General features: G+C 38.9%; 1 protein-coding gene across 4 annotated transcripts in view; it reads left to right on the top strand.

Moving 5' to 3' along the window:
* The window catches only part of ZC3H14 (zinc finger CCCH-type containing 14), a 44,491-nt gene that overhangs the window by 17,486 nt on the left and 12,139 nt on the right, over nucleotides 1-14,866 (top strand). For all 4 annotated transcript variants that reach the window (XM_070753798.1, XM_070753782.1, XM_070753791.1 and 1 more), the window contains exons 7-12: nucleotides 5,728-5,888; nucleotides 7,893-7,993; nucleotides 10,019-10,174; nucleotides 11,293-11,364; nucleotides 11,797-11,956; nucleotides 13,058-13,281. In XM_070753798.1, the coding sequence (XP_070609899.1) occupies nucleotides 5,728-5,888; nucleotides 7,893-7,993; nucleotides 10,019-10,174; nucleotides 11,293-11,364; nucleotides 11,797-11,956; nucleotides 13,058-13,281 (874 nt within the window). The remainder of the gene's footprint in view (nucleotides 1-5,727; nucleotides 5,889-7,892; nucleotides 7,994-10,018; nucleotides 10,175-11,292; nucleotides 11,365-11,796; nucleotides 11,957-13,057; nucleotides 13,282-14,866) is intronic.

Raw genomic sequence — 14,866 nt, 5'->3', positions numbered from 1 at the left:
ACAAATGGATAATAATAAATGCCTTTTATTATTATATAATAATAATTATAGCCTCAGAAACAGAGGTGAGTGAGTGGAACTATAATTTAACTCCTGTAACCAGTCCCATCATTATGGGCTAGTTGAAGTATAAAAACTATTATGTGGTTCAAATTGGGATATAACTAAAGCATGCATCACCATCCCAGGGAACAGGTATATTTGATATTCTGGTGTTGGCAGTCCACAAATTTCATTATCTATTCCAGTTTAGTTCAAGGCTTTAGCTTAAAAAGCATGGACCTGCCTTTTCTTAGAGGCTATTCCTATATGTAAAAACTGAATTTGTCTACATATTTATTTATATTGTATATTTATTTCTTTATCTGTGCAATCTCTATTTAATTTCTAAGGCATTTTTGTTCACAGAGATGCAATTGTTAAACTGTGGAATTAGTAGGAGATTGCATCAGCTTTGGGTTTGAAGCTTTCATTTCAGTTTGCTTCATTTTATGGGTATTTTTAATTAGGTCTGATCCTTGTGTTAGCTACTGTCTACTGTGTATTTTCTGGTTGCTGATTGTTGCCATTTACAATCTGTACTTTGCCTTATTTTTCTGTCATATATTTTCATCTTTGTACATCAGGTTGAAACACTGAGAAACAAATCTAAAACTTAATAAACAATATTCATCTCTTGATCCCCTTGCCTCTCCCTTTCTAATGTTTCTTCCTCTATCAAATTTAGATTGTAAGCTTTTTGGGCCTTTTACAAAAGTCATCCAGCACATAATAGTGTCATATTCTCAAATGTTCCCATTTGGATAGTCCAGATAGGACTGTAAATCCCCTCCTCACAAAATTTAATGACCAAATCATGTGAAAGTGGTTCTTTTTGTTTTTCTCACTTAAATCCTGTGAGGTTTTGCTAATCTTTTAAAGTATTTTTTAAGTGTGTGTGGTCTTTCAGAGATTTTATGAAGGAGGATTATGTGGCCAAGAGTATCCCCAAACACTAAGTTGCTAACAGCTGACTTATATGGAAATCCTAAAAATATTTGATGCCAATGTAGTCATAACATAAAGGAAAAAATGGGAACTGCTGATTTATTTGGAAAGGAACTATATGTGAGACTACTATGTGATCTGTCAGATTGTCAGGTTTCACTTGTTATAGATGAGATAATATGTTTTTTAGGAATCAAATTTCATTGTTGTGGGGATGGAATTCTAGCACAAAATATAAACACAGCACTTCGTTCATAAAATATATGATTCCTGGTATTTTTTAAAAACAAATTCTAACAGCTGTTTACCAAAGCAAGTTAACCTCATACTGTTTTGGTCTGTCAGGATTATAATTTTTACTGCCTTTCCTGCATTAAGGATATCAAAAAAGATTTCTGTACCTGCTTATGTATGACCAGATGTCATCATGTTCTCAAGGTTTTTAGGAGGCATTTATAATGGACAAATGATATCGTTAGAGCTTTTTAAGATAGCTGATGTCATATATCAGTGATGGTGAACCTATGGCACGGGTGCCACAGGTGGCACGTGGAGCCATATCTGCTGGCACGCAAGCCGTTGCCCTAGATTGGATCCAATGTGAATCTGTGTGCCATCCAGCTGATTTTTGGCTTGCACAGGGGTTCTGGGAGGGCCTTTTGGGCTTCCAGAGAGCCTCCAGAGGACGGGGGAGGGTGTTTTTATCCTCCCCTGGCTCCAAGAAAGCGTTTAGAGCCTGGGGAGGGTGAAATATGAACCTACTGGACCCACCAGAAGTTGGGAAACAGGCCATTTATGGCCTTCAGAGGGCCTCTGGGGAGTGGGGGAAAGCTGTTTTCATCCTCCCCAGGCATTGAATTATGAGTGTGGGCACTCGCACATGCACAATAGTGTGCACCCATTCTATTTCGGCACCCGAGGAAAAAAAGTTTGCCATCACTGTCCTATATGAATAGAGATACTGATTTTGGATTTGAGAATCCTGCTAGTTAGCTTTCTTTAGAAAAGAACATTTTAGCCTTTTGGTTTGTTAACATATACATATAAATATTTGAAATATGCTAGAGGGAAGATTTTCTGCATGTTATATGGCGTTCTGATCTAAAAGCTTGCTACGTAAGCTACATTTTATGATTCCTATACAAAAACACAACCTTTTGCTGGCTCTTGTCTTTCCTAATTCCTGGCTTTTATCCTCTCCATTGTAACTTGTAACTCCATTGTAACTTGCTCCCCCTGGGCATGTTTAATTTATATATGGTATGCTTGTGTGTATGTCTGTTAGTATATGGGGTCTTTCTTAAATCTTTAAATATTTTAAATTGTCAGATTATTTATGATTTGTTTCCACGTGTTGTGAGCCGCCCCGAGTCTTCGGAGAGGGGCGGCATACAAATCTAAGTAATAAATAAATAAATAAAGATAATAAATCATCCATCGAGGAGGACTAATTCAAACTCTTCTTCAAATCCTGTTCTACAAAATATAGCAAGCAATCCTATCTTGGGCATTACTTCTCTCCTCAGTATACTGCGTTGCTCTGCCATTAGATATATGCTTATATTAATTCCTTAAAGAAAAAAGGAGATATAAATGTGCTGGATTTTCAAAATTCAGCACATTTATATCTCCTTTTTTCTTTAAGGAATTAATTTTGAAAATCCAGCAAAGTAACTTGTGTGCCAAAAGATAAGATAAAATACCATATTTTAATACCGAGTATAAGACACACCTTTTTACTCCCCAAAAGTGGGTGAAAATTTGGGTGCATCTTATATGCCAAATGTAGTACCACCCAGCCACCCCCACTCTTGGGTCTCTGCCTGCCAGAAATTTACCTCTTTGCAGCAAATAGCAGCTGAGCCTGATTAGCACAATCCACTAATTATCTGCCTCCCAGCACTCAGCTGATTGATTGAAGTTGCAGCAAGCCCACTGCTAAAATGAAAGCAAAACTAAAGCTGCACAGAAGCAAATTGCTGCAGGGAGAGGCAAAGGCTGAAACTGGCTGGTTTTTGCTGCAAGGAGGTAAGTCAATATCTATAAATATAGAATATTCAAATTATTAGACCTATTTTTTAAAGACTGTTTTATTATTGTTCTAGATAACAAAATGAAGAAGCTTTTTAAAATAAATGTTTGATCTGAAGAAGCCCAGTGCTTTTAAATAGCAGAGAATGCTTCCAAAAAGCCACATCAATTTTAAAGATCCCTAAAAGTATAATCTGAAATGTCTTATTTTAGTATTAAGTATTAGTATTAAGATAAGGCAGCTGAGTTAAACCTTGATTTAGTCATCTTTGGAGTAGATCTATTTAATTGGGTAGAGTTAGTGTGATTATATTTAAGAAAACTTTTTGGGATTAATGTACTGCCATAATGTACATTTCTACACTTCCTTGCCATTTCTATGGGTCAGGCACACATGCACAGAAATACACCGCAAACAGTGTATATCATCTGCGTTGTTTGGCAAATGGCTGGGAGGCAGAGGCCTTTTTTCCTTGTTTTCCTCACCCAAAACTAAGGTGCATCTTATACTAAAGTGCGGCTTATACGCTGAAAAATATGCTAACTTTTATTGTCTTTTTTTTTACTTTGAGCACACTGCTACACATTAAAAATGAAATTCTGTTATATATCTACTCATACACATACATAATACAAATTCATAAGATATATGTATATGCATCTATATAGATCTATCCTAGTATCCCTTAATTTTCAAATTCAGCAAAAAAACATGTGACATATACATCTATATATATACATCTATATATATACATATATATATATACATATATACATATACATATATATATGTACACACACACACACACATACATACATACAGCCATACATATATACATATACATAATATATATATACACTATATACATATATATATACATATATATATATATATATATATATATATATATATATATATATATATATCTCACATGTTTTTGCTGATATATATATATATATATATACACACATACATGTTTTATATAGATACACACACACAAACACGCATAATAATGAAATCTGGTTATTACCTTAAAATCTGGAAAGACAAAACAGCAGAAAATAAAGAGTTAGCGGAAAAATGATAATTTATCTTCTTGCCAATTATTTGGCATTGTTTTAAATACAAGCTGTGATATATCAAAGTATAGGGTAGAGAATTGAACTAATTGATCTACAGGGAGTTATTCAGCTTGAAGATTCTAAGGCTTTGAAACAAAAGTATTGCCCTCCACATGCATCAGACCTAAATATCTATAATTGCTGAATATGTGCTCAGAATATAGTTGAAGAAGACTACTTAATAAGTTGAATCCCAAAGATGCTTTTTCAAAAGGCAACTGGACTTTCTTTGTTTTTCCTCGAAGATGTTTTGCTTCTCATCCAAGAAGTTTCTTCAATTCTAAAAAATAATCAGTTATTTGATTTCAAATACCTTTTGAAAAGCACCTTTGGGGTAATCATGACCTTGATGACTTAGAATGTCCTAGATAAAAGTTGAATCAAAACTATTAATGGAAAAATAGTGCTAGAATATTGAGCAATGCTTTTGTGAATCTATGTTTCTTCATTGTGATGTTTTGTATTGAAACAACATTAAGAAGGGTGGGAGTATAAAATAAATATACAGAATCTGTATTCCAAATTAATGAATTGATTATTCTTCTGAATAAGATGTTTTCATTTTATATGCTACTTTGGGATAGAATACATGACTGGTAGAACAGAAATATTTAATTATTTAAACAATCAATAAACACCTCTACTGCCGCCCAAAGTATAATCTAGTTTGTCATTATTTTTACTTTACTATTACTCTATTGTTTATTGCTCAAAACAAAGCTATTTTCCCCCTCAAAAATAAATAAATGCAAGTTTGGACACAGCTTTACTCTGTCCAAATCTGATTATATTGTTCTATTTATAATTAGCTTAAAATAAAGGAGCTTGGTTTCTAAAATCTGTTCACCTCCTTTACATGTTTATAATTTAAAGCCCCCTCCTGACTTTTGTTCAGGGCCAGCAATAACCACTGATGGTGATTACCACTGTTTTTTTTAAAGGGAACAAAAACTAAGCCAAGGCTACATATAGCTCATTATCATCCCCACTCTTAGCTCAGAAAATCGTCAGAATGAGTTGAGTGAGGCAAAAAAATCAGCCATTTTTGCATTTTGGTGTTCTGAGGGTGCAAAAGTATTTTCAGGCTTGAAGTCTCTCAAAGTTAGCCATGATTCCACCAGCTTATGGAGACCAGCCGTCTGTCAACATGCTAAACACAGTTGCTGCAATCAATGTGAAAGTAAAGCCTCTATATTAAATTTTAAAAGTTGGATTGGATTTTTGGATGTTTGTTGTTTTTGAATCTTCTGTTGGCCTCTTGAAAATGTTGCTTAAATATATTAGTTTAGTTTTATTGCATTTATTGTTATCTTAAGCCAATTTGTGTAAATGTATAATTGTGTTCTCTCTCTCTTTCCACCCTCTCTCTCCCTCCCTTCCTCCCTCCCTCTCCTCCATGCTGTATGAATCCCTTAGTAGTTTGCAGAAAGGAAAGAAAGGAAATAAATAAAAAGTGCTTGACTCTTTAAAAAAATCAGGAATTCTTTTACATAAATCTTCAAAATATAATGGAAGTTACCGTGGCCTGGAAATATGTTCACTGGTATATCAGATTTATCTAATAAAATATTATCCTATTACCTGCAGGAAGAAAGTTTGAGGAAGAGAAAACTCCCCGTGGTAAGTTCAGTAGTCAAAGTGAAACGGTTCAGTAATGATGGAGAGGAAGAAGAAGAGGAAGATGACTACAGTCTGCGACTGGGAGGCATCTCCAGCAGTGTCTCTGTGCCTGCAAAACCTGAAAGAAGGTAGTGATCTCTTTTTTGAAAAAACAAAATACATTTTTTTCTAATTATAATACCATTTATATTACCGGTAGCTTTATTTTAGACAGGAATAAAGTCTAGGCAGGCCTCTGGTATGATCCTGTAGTGCGCAATTAGATTCATATACAGTGTTCCCTCGATTTGCACGGGTCCGAACTTTGTGAAAAGTCTATACCACGGTTTTTCAAAAATATTATTAAAAAAATACTCCGTGGTTTTTTTGCACACCAAGGGTTTTCTGGGGCTGCCCGATGTACAATACTGTGCGTTTTAACTCTCCTCCCCCCCCTTCCACCTCAGCCATCCTGCTTTTTTAAATAAAAGCTCTGTTTCCGCCCCAGCCTTCCAATCCCACCCTTTTAATTCTCGGAGTGTTGGTACGCTCCAATTGAAGCCGAGCCTTACTGCCGCTTGCCGCCCTGTTGCCCCTGTGGGTTCTGGGGGTAAGTAAAACCAGGAATGAAGGAGGGAGGGGGAAGGAGGAAGGAAAGAAAGGGAGCATCTCTACTTCGTGGAAATTCGACTTTCGCGGCCGGTCTCGGAACACATCCCCCACAAAAATTGAGGGAACGCTGTATTCTGCTTTGGCAGAAAGAGGTGTCCATCTATACTGGAATTTGCTGATAATTTATTATTTATTTATTTATTATTTGGATTTGTATGCCGCCCCTCTCCGAAAACTCGGGGCGGCTCACAACAAGTGAAAAGACAATCCAATACATGATCCAATTAATTAAAATATTATAAATTTAAGAAAAACCCCTATACTAACATACACACACACAAGCATACCATATATAAATTCAACGTGCCCAGGGGAAGATGTTTAGTTCCCCCATGCCTGACGGCAAAGGTGGGTTTTGAGGAGTTTACGGAAGGCAGGAAGAGTAGGGGCAGTTCTGATCTCCGGGGGGAGTTGGTTCCAGAGAGCCGGTGCCGCCACAGAGAAGGCTCTCCCCCTGGGGCCCGCCAACCGACATTGTTTAGTTGACGGGACCCGGAGGAGGCCCACTCTGTGGGACCTAATCGGTCGCTGGGATTCGTGCGGCAGAAGGCGGTCTCGGAGATATTCTGGTCCAGTGCCATGAAGGGCTTTAAAGGTCATAACCAACACTTTGAATTGTGACCGGAAACTGATCGGCAGCCAATGCAGACTGCGGAGTGATGGTGAAACATGGGCATACCTGGGTAAGCCCATGACTGCTCTCGCAGCTGCATTCTGCACGATCTGAAGTTTCCGAACACTTTTCAAAGGTAGCCCCATGTAGAGAGCATTACAGTAGTTGAACCTCGAGGTGATGAGGGCATGAGTGACTGTGAGCAATGAGTCCCGGTCCAGGTAGGGCCGCAACTGGTGCACCAGGCGAACCTGGGCAAACGCCCCCCTCGCCACAGCTGAAAGATGGTTAATGTGAGCTGTGGATCGAGGAGGACACCCAAGTTGCGGACCCTCTCTGAGGGGGTCAGTAATTCCCCCCCCAGGGTAATGGACGGACAGATGGGATTGTCCTTGGGAGGCAAAACCCACAGCCACTCCGTCTTATCCGGGTTGAGCTTGAGTCTGTTGACACCCATCCAGGCCCCAACAGCCTCCAGGCACCGGCACATCACTTCCACCGCTTCGTTGACTGGGCATGGGGTGGAGATGTAAAGCTGGGTATCATCGGCATATTGATGATACCTCACCCCATGTCCTTGGATGATCTCACCCAGCGGTTTCATGTAGATGTTTTGAGGCTCAGTTTACAAAGTGGCTGGGAAATGTAGCATCTTTTGCAAGGTTAAAAGGTATGCACAGATGAATAGAAGTATATTTGTGAGGAGGAGAAAAAGTGGCCACCATTTAGCTACCATTGAGCTGAGTGACTATTAATATATCTGCATGGATTCCAATCCTTTTTTTAATGGAATGTGGCAAAAATAAAACATATAATAAAAATAATATTAATTTAACACCCTTTGATCTGTTTTATTTCAATCATCTAGGCCTTCACTACCACCTTCCAAACAAGCTAATAAGAATTTAATATTGAAAGCTATATCTGAAGCTCAGGAATCAGTGACAAAGACAACTAATTATGCTACAGGTAGATCAATTTGTTAATGATTTCTATGCAATGTGAATGTAGTATGATACTTGTTGTATACTGGACAAGCTCCGAGGTAGAAAAGTTCTCACTTTATTGTAGCAATAAACACATAAAAATGTACCCAATGCATAGAGGCTAAAACAAGGAGTAAGTGTAAAACCCTCCTACAACTCCTTTTATAACAGGCTGTTATAAGCAACCAACCAGTGAGATAAGATTTCCCACTGTTTACAAAGCCTATAGATATGCTCCCTGCTGTTGCTGGGGTCACAACAATACTTTGCACATCTGGTGAAAAGATAACTTAGAACAAAATGAGTTTTGATTTAGAGTGATGCAGGATTTTTGCTGCAACAGATTAATGTGTTTATCCTTTTGAATTTCTTTTTAGCCCATATCACTTATCCATGATAGCACTTTTACAAGCAAAAATCTGCTTGTAAGCTGGCATAAAATAAACGGGAGCAAAACAAGACCTGTTACATGGAAACAATGATTCTAATTTGTTTATAAAATAGATCAATAGAACATATCTTTTCAGAAATGTATTTAAGTTAAAGTTTATTTATTTATTATTTATTATTATTTATTATTTAGATTTGTATGCCGCCCCTCTCCGCGAACTCGGGAAACTATATTGATTATTACCCAGATTCTTTGGTCATAAAAATTAAACTATTACTAATTCTATATACAGTATAAGTTCCTAGCGCTTATCTATTCTCAAATCTTCAATATATAATTTATATATTGTTTGTCTGTCTTCCGCTTTTGACCAAAGATTTTCAAAAGTTACTCTCAGCTTAAAGAACTACATTGCCCTGGTAAAGATAATTAAGATTGTCTAGAGCAGTGGTTCTCAAGCTGGGGGTCGGGACCCCTTTGGGGGTCGAACAACCTTTTCACAGGGGTCACCTAAGACCCTGGGAAAAGACAAATTTCCCAGGATGTTAAGAACTAAAGCTTCTATTCTGGCACCTTGGAACGTATTTTTACAATCCGACCAATCAGGCTTTTACAGTGGGGGCATCCCTCTGACCTTCTTGCCAATCACTTTAAAGCTCTGTTGGGAGAATTGGTGCTAGACTTATGGTTGGGGGTCTCCGCAACATGAGGAACTGTATTAACTGCATTCGAAAGGCAGAGAACCACTGGTCTAGAGGAAAGGCCTCTGAGGCCTTTGGAAAGAAGGGAGCTTAAAGAAGCAGTTGCTGTAATTGACTGTCGTGAACAAGCCACCTATATCTTTCTCCAGGCAACAGATTCACTGTTCATTTGCTGGAAGCTTATGACAAGGATGACTGAGTTCCTCGTGCCATTTTTTTTAGTTCTGCAAACCGACTGGGAGATTTGGTTTTTTTTGTTTTTGAACTTGTTATATTTTTTATTTTCTTTCTTTTTTATTACCTTTTTTCACTAACTGTTAGCCTGTCCGGGTGGGGGTGATTAAGGAGTCTTATCAACTGACCTTGATAAGTTCTCAAAATCAGACTTAAGTCTGTTTGCATCTAAGTTAGTAAATCAGAATATTTTTACAAAGGTTATCTCCTCTAACCATGATACAATTAGTATGTTGTGTGAACAGTGGCATTTCCAAGTAATCCCTGCCTGCTTAGCCCATAATAGCGATAGCACTTAGGACTTAGACTTACTGGTATATACTGCTTTACAGTGGTTTTCAGCCTTCTGTAAATGGTTTGTTTACAGAGTCAGCATATTTCCCCCAACAATCTGGGTCCTCATTTTATGCATCTCATAAGGATGGAAGGCTGACTCAATCATGAGGGATGCTGAGTCAAAATTGCAAATTATCTGAATGATTCCACTGCACAATATGTATGTGCACATTGGATATCCCAATCTGTTACACTGAAAATGTAAAGTACCTTGAAAAAAGTAGCTTTCCTCATTAGGAAATGTATTTTGGGGTTAGCTATAGCAGAATTTTTAGAAGATCACAATTTGGGATAAAATACCTGTCATTGCTTCTTTGTATAACAATTTTTTTTTGTTTATGGAAAGTCCCAGCAAAACAGACAGTTCCTGTGGCCCCCAGAACTCGAACTTCCCATGAAGAAGCCCTCCTTGAAGTAATGCATGGCCAGAATCAGCCAAGCAGACTAAACGCTCAGATGCAAGAAGAAGAACCAAGAGAACAGACATTAGGAAGAATTTCAGGTAGTGTTGAATATGATACCATAGTCTCAAGTGATCAGAAAGCTCAATTATACCTAGATTGTGAGATATTGTAGCAGAACCTTTTCTGATGAACTCTTTGAAGAAAGGTATTTCACCCTTTTTGTCACATCTGGCATGATTCACACATACTCAGATAGGCATAGAAACGCAGAAGGTGCCAAATGGATTTTATATGGGTATTGGAGAATATTAAAAAAAGATCTCAATCCATGTGATCTAGCATGCTGTTTCTCATTGCAAAGCATCACTGTTCTGAGATAGTTCATCAACACAATGTTTAAGACAATCCCTTTCCCTTCTCCTAATAACATTTCTGAGCATGAAAATGGGGTGGGGAGGAAATGAGTTTGTACTGTTTGTCAGTAGTCCCCAAACTTTTTAGCTGCCTGTATCTACACTGTGACGGGAAGAGGGGAATGGTTTCATGCATGCAACCTAATCCTGCACATGTGCAAATGAACTTCATGCACTTTTACTGTAGGCCAGTAAAGCTGACTGTAGAGTACTGCACTCTACCTGTTGCCCCACCTCGGCTCTTTGTTTAATTAAGGGAACCAACCTAATTCATAGAAATTGAGAGATGCAGTTATTCCATTTTGATTATTTCTCAGTTTCTGAAATACAATTCTTGTCTTGAAAAATAAATGTAAAATATGTTTATTAGGGAATGGTACATGTGAAAATAAATATTTTGCCAGATTTATTTAAAATTATAGTGTTATACAAAAGATAGATAGAATCATGTAAAGCTAATGTGGTCCAGAAATACACTGATTTGTGTGCTTTTACTGTAAATTTGAATGATTAGCTTGCTCCATGAATTTATCTAGTTCTTTTTTAAAACTTAAAAAAATCAGTGTAATGTCCTGAATTTAGTGAGATGCAGTTATGAAAATAGAGATAGGGTGCAAGCCTAGTGACTGCAGTCAACTTCTTGCCAAACAGAACTTGGGAGAGATTTTGTTCAAACAAACTCTTACATGCAGAAAATGTTGAATTAAATAATGTTGAATTAAATGGGGAAAGTTACTACAGTGTTGTTCCTAAGTTGAATTGAGGAGAAAGGAAACTTCATTTGCATTCTTAATTTATTTTAGAAACCCAACAGAGGCAACTCTTTTCCCGTCTCCAGGTTGAGCCAGGCACTGAAGAAATATTACAAAAAACTGGTTAGTTGTAGCTGGTATTTTTAAGCATTATTTCATATGTTCATACTCTTAAAAGAATATAAAATTTATTTTCTGAATTTTTTTAGTACATAAAATTTTTGCTATTGCAGGAATTGCCAATCCAACTTTTTAAAATAATTATAATAGGCTTTGCAATGTATTGTTACTGTTCAGCTTTGCATATGTGTAGACTGATTATTTTGTTAGGACTCTTGTATTAAGAATCTGCCAAGGCTAGAAGAAAGTATACAAACATCAGAATCATTGGTTCTTTGAATAGCTTTGCCTGCTCAGCAAAGAGTAGTTTGCCATTTTTTTGATTATCAGTAGTCATGATATACCTTCATTGAGTAGCTTCATGCTAACTCTCCATTTACAATATGTTGTTGATATCAAGGCTCGGTGAGACATTTGCCATTTTCTCTGGCTTAGATTATTATGACTTGGAATCAGTGATCCACACAGATACAAGATCATTTATTTTGAAAAAGCCCAAGCTGTCTGAGGAGGTCACCATACCTAGAAACCTGGAAGTGGGGAACAGAACTACAGATGCCTTACAGGCACTTTCAGGACGGCTCATTCAGACACGGTAAGAAAAAAATCATCACTCCTTTTAGTTCAGTAGAGAGATAAACTTGGAGACCGGGCCCTTTCATGCAGCATATCTAAATACCATAGTGAAATTTGGTCTTTGCTTGCCTTAACTGTGAAAGTAGCACACTTTGTATAGAGACAAAGCAGATTGTGATAGATTTATTTCATATGTTTCCTTAAGCCCTTGATTAGTCTATGCCAGTGATAGTGAATCTTCTTTGGCTCAGGTGCCAAAAGGGTGTACACACCCATGATAACCTGCTGACATGTTCCCACACCCATAATTCAATGCCCTCTCCCCCCGCACATGTGCACACACACACTACATCCCCCCTCACATGCGCACAATCTCCCGCACTGTCATCCATGCCTTCGCACAGGCCTCACTGAAACCTCTGGACTTCCGTTACGCCTGTTAGGCTATTTTTCTCTCTCCCCAGGATCCAGGAAAGCCTCCAGATTTGGGCCATTTTTTGCCATCCCCAGGCTTCTGGAATGTTTGGGGACAGTGAAAAATGGCCAAAAAGAAGGTTAAAAATCAGCTGGAGCTGACATAGGGCAATGCCTCGTGTGCCCTCCGGTGTCAGCGTCCCAGTTAACATCCAAGAAACAATGGCTTCAGCCTGACATCAGATATGGCTCTGCGTGCCATCACTGATCTATGCCAATAATTCATACACTATAGTGTGTTGCACAAAATGAATGCCAGGCTCCAGAATTAAGGACTTGTGGTTGTAGCTCAGAAGAATTTTCTGCCCAAAGATAGGTCGTTAGCTGGAAGTGTGGCTATTCTAATCAAGAAGCTTGCTTAGAACAAAATTATGAAGAATGGGTAGATTTCCTTCTTTGCACAAGCTAAGGATATGTCATTTCCTTTTTAAGGGTGTTGTACATTTTGAAGAAAAATGGTTTACAGTAATTCATGAAATATTTTAGGTCTTAAAAACTATAAATAATTGTGCTGTATTGATTGTCATGAATTATGTTTAATTGATTATATGTCATCAAGTAATCTTCAAGTTGAATTGTTGATATCAATTACCATTCCTTCGTTCTTGTTTTAGTAACTTAAACAATTTTTATTGTTTTATTATAGAGAGCAGCTTCTGTTGTCAGAGAAGCCTGCTAGTCCCAAGTTTATAGTCACTTTGGATGGAGTTCCCAGCCCTCCGGGGTACTTATCTGATCAAGAAGAGGAAGAATCAAATCTTATGGAGGGAGTTAGGCCTGTTCCATCCAAATCAACAGCGAGCAAAGGATTAAGGGACCTTCGCACACAACAGATGCACATTATATCAAGACAGCTGGACGGCACAGATGGTAACATTCTCATCCTCATTGATAAGGTCTTTATGGTAACTCGGTTGCAAAATATATTTGGGCAACTAGAGGCAGGAGTTCAAAGCCAAATTTCTTAGGATATATTATTTTTTACAGGACATTTTAAATCTAAACTAACATAGATTTAATTCATCTACCCTGTCTGAAAGTAATTAGGAAACAGCACTGTGGTACATGGGAAAAGAGAGGATGACCTGCCCTTACTGAAGGGGGATTGAAAGCCTAAAGCCAATCCCTGTTTCCTTACTCCTAATCTCAAGAATTAAGTAGTAAGAACTTGTTTTTGAATGCCAGATCTGTCCGTAATAAATCTCTTTTCATCCTTAATCTCATGGTGGATGAAGACACACCTGCTTGAATTACAGAGATCTGCACCCGCAAGGAGACTGATTTATTCATTTCAGGGTTTTGCACAGCCAGGTTTTAGCAGTTGCATCAGCCACAACTCCATACTAGAGAAGGGGGAATGGATTGTCATCAGAATTAATCTGTAGGACATTGTCCTGCAGATAACTGGATATGAGGTGCTATTCATGAATTAAACTTTAGGGACAAGCTAAGATTGCTACTGCTTATTGACTTCCCTTCTGTGCACCTTCTCCACTGCATCTGGAAGGAGAGTCCAACATGGGTAATTCACCAATCTTATTGGTAGAGACTGAGTTAATTTAAATATTTAAATATGAGGTAGTCACCGCCCCTTAGCAGCCCCCAATACCTCAGTTTTAAAAACTCAGTCTAAGAGTAGAGACTGTTGAGTTTTTCCTTAGTAAAGCAATATAATTAGTAATGTTAAAATAATTGAAATAAATACATTAACCTTTGTGTTTTTTTCTCTCCTTCTCTCTTGCAGATGCTGGAAAGGAAGAAGGATCTTCTGGGGGTCTCTGTCCTCAGTGGGCATAACCCCCCATCGTGACTCTCCTCCGGTTTCCCTTCCCTCAGTGGGTACCATTCCTATGGAGGAGCGACTCAGCCTGGGTCACTGGCCTCAGTGGCCATACCCGGCTGTCAGCCGAAGGTGTGGGGGTCAGCCCCTCACACTGGGAGGCTTGGAATCGGCGGGCTCAGAGGAAAATGGGCGCAGGACCAGCGCCTGTCATTTATGAGGCGGCAACGCGGTGGGGATGAAGCCGCCGCCGCCGCAATCGCCGCCGCCGTGACCGCGGTCACTTTTAAGCTTGGCGCAGGGCCAGCGCCTATCAGCTGGGAGGTGGCAAAGCTATAGCTGCCGCCGCCGCCGCCGAGGCCGCCGCCGAGTGCAAGGCCTATTTGAACAGGCCGGGGTGAGCTTGGCTCAGCGCCAGCGCCCGTCAGCTGTGAGGCGGCAATAACAAGCAAGCCGCCGCCGCCGCGTTAGCCGCCGCCGCAACCGCCAATGTTTCCGGGTGGCCTGCCGCTGTGTTCAGCGAGGCTGAGGGTGGCCTAGGCAGGCCGGCAGGCGGGCTCCTTCAGAGCGGACTATATCCAAGAAGGGAAGGCGGCAAAACTGCGGCGCGCCCGCCATGTTTAGGCGGGAGAATTGTTGCTCTCCGCCCAATCAGTGGGCGCGACCAACACTGTA

Source organism: Erythrolamprus reginae, chromosome 1 (genome assembly GCF_031021105.1).
Source record: "Erythrolamprus reginae isolate rEryReg1 chromosome 1, rEryReg1.hap1, whole genome shotgun sequence".
NCBI lineage: Eukaryota > Metazoa > Chordata > Lepidosauria > Squamata > Dipsadidae > Erythrolamprus > Erythrolamprus reginae.
Note: the sequence above shows the minus strand (reverse complement) of the source record. Positions and strands in the feature narration are given on the sequence as shown.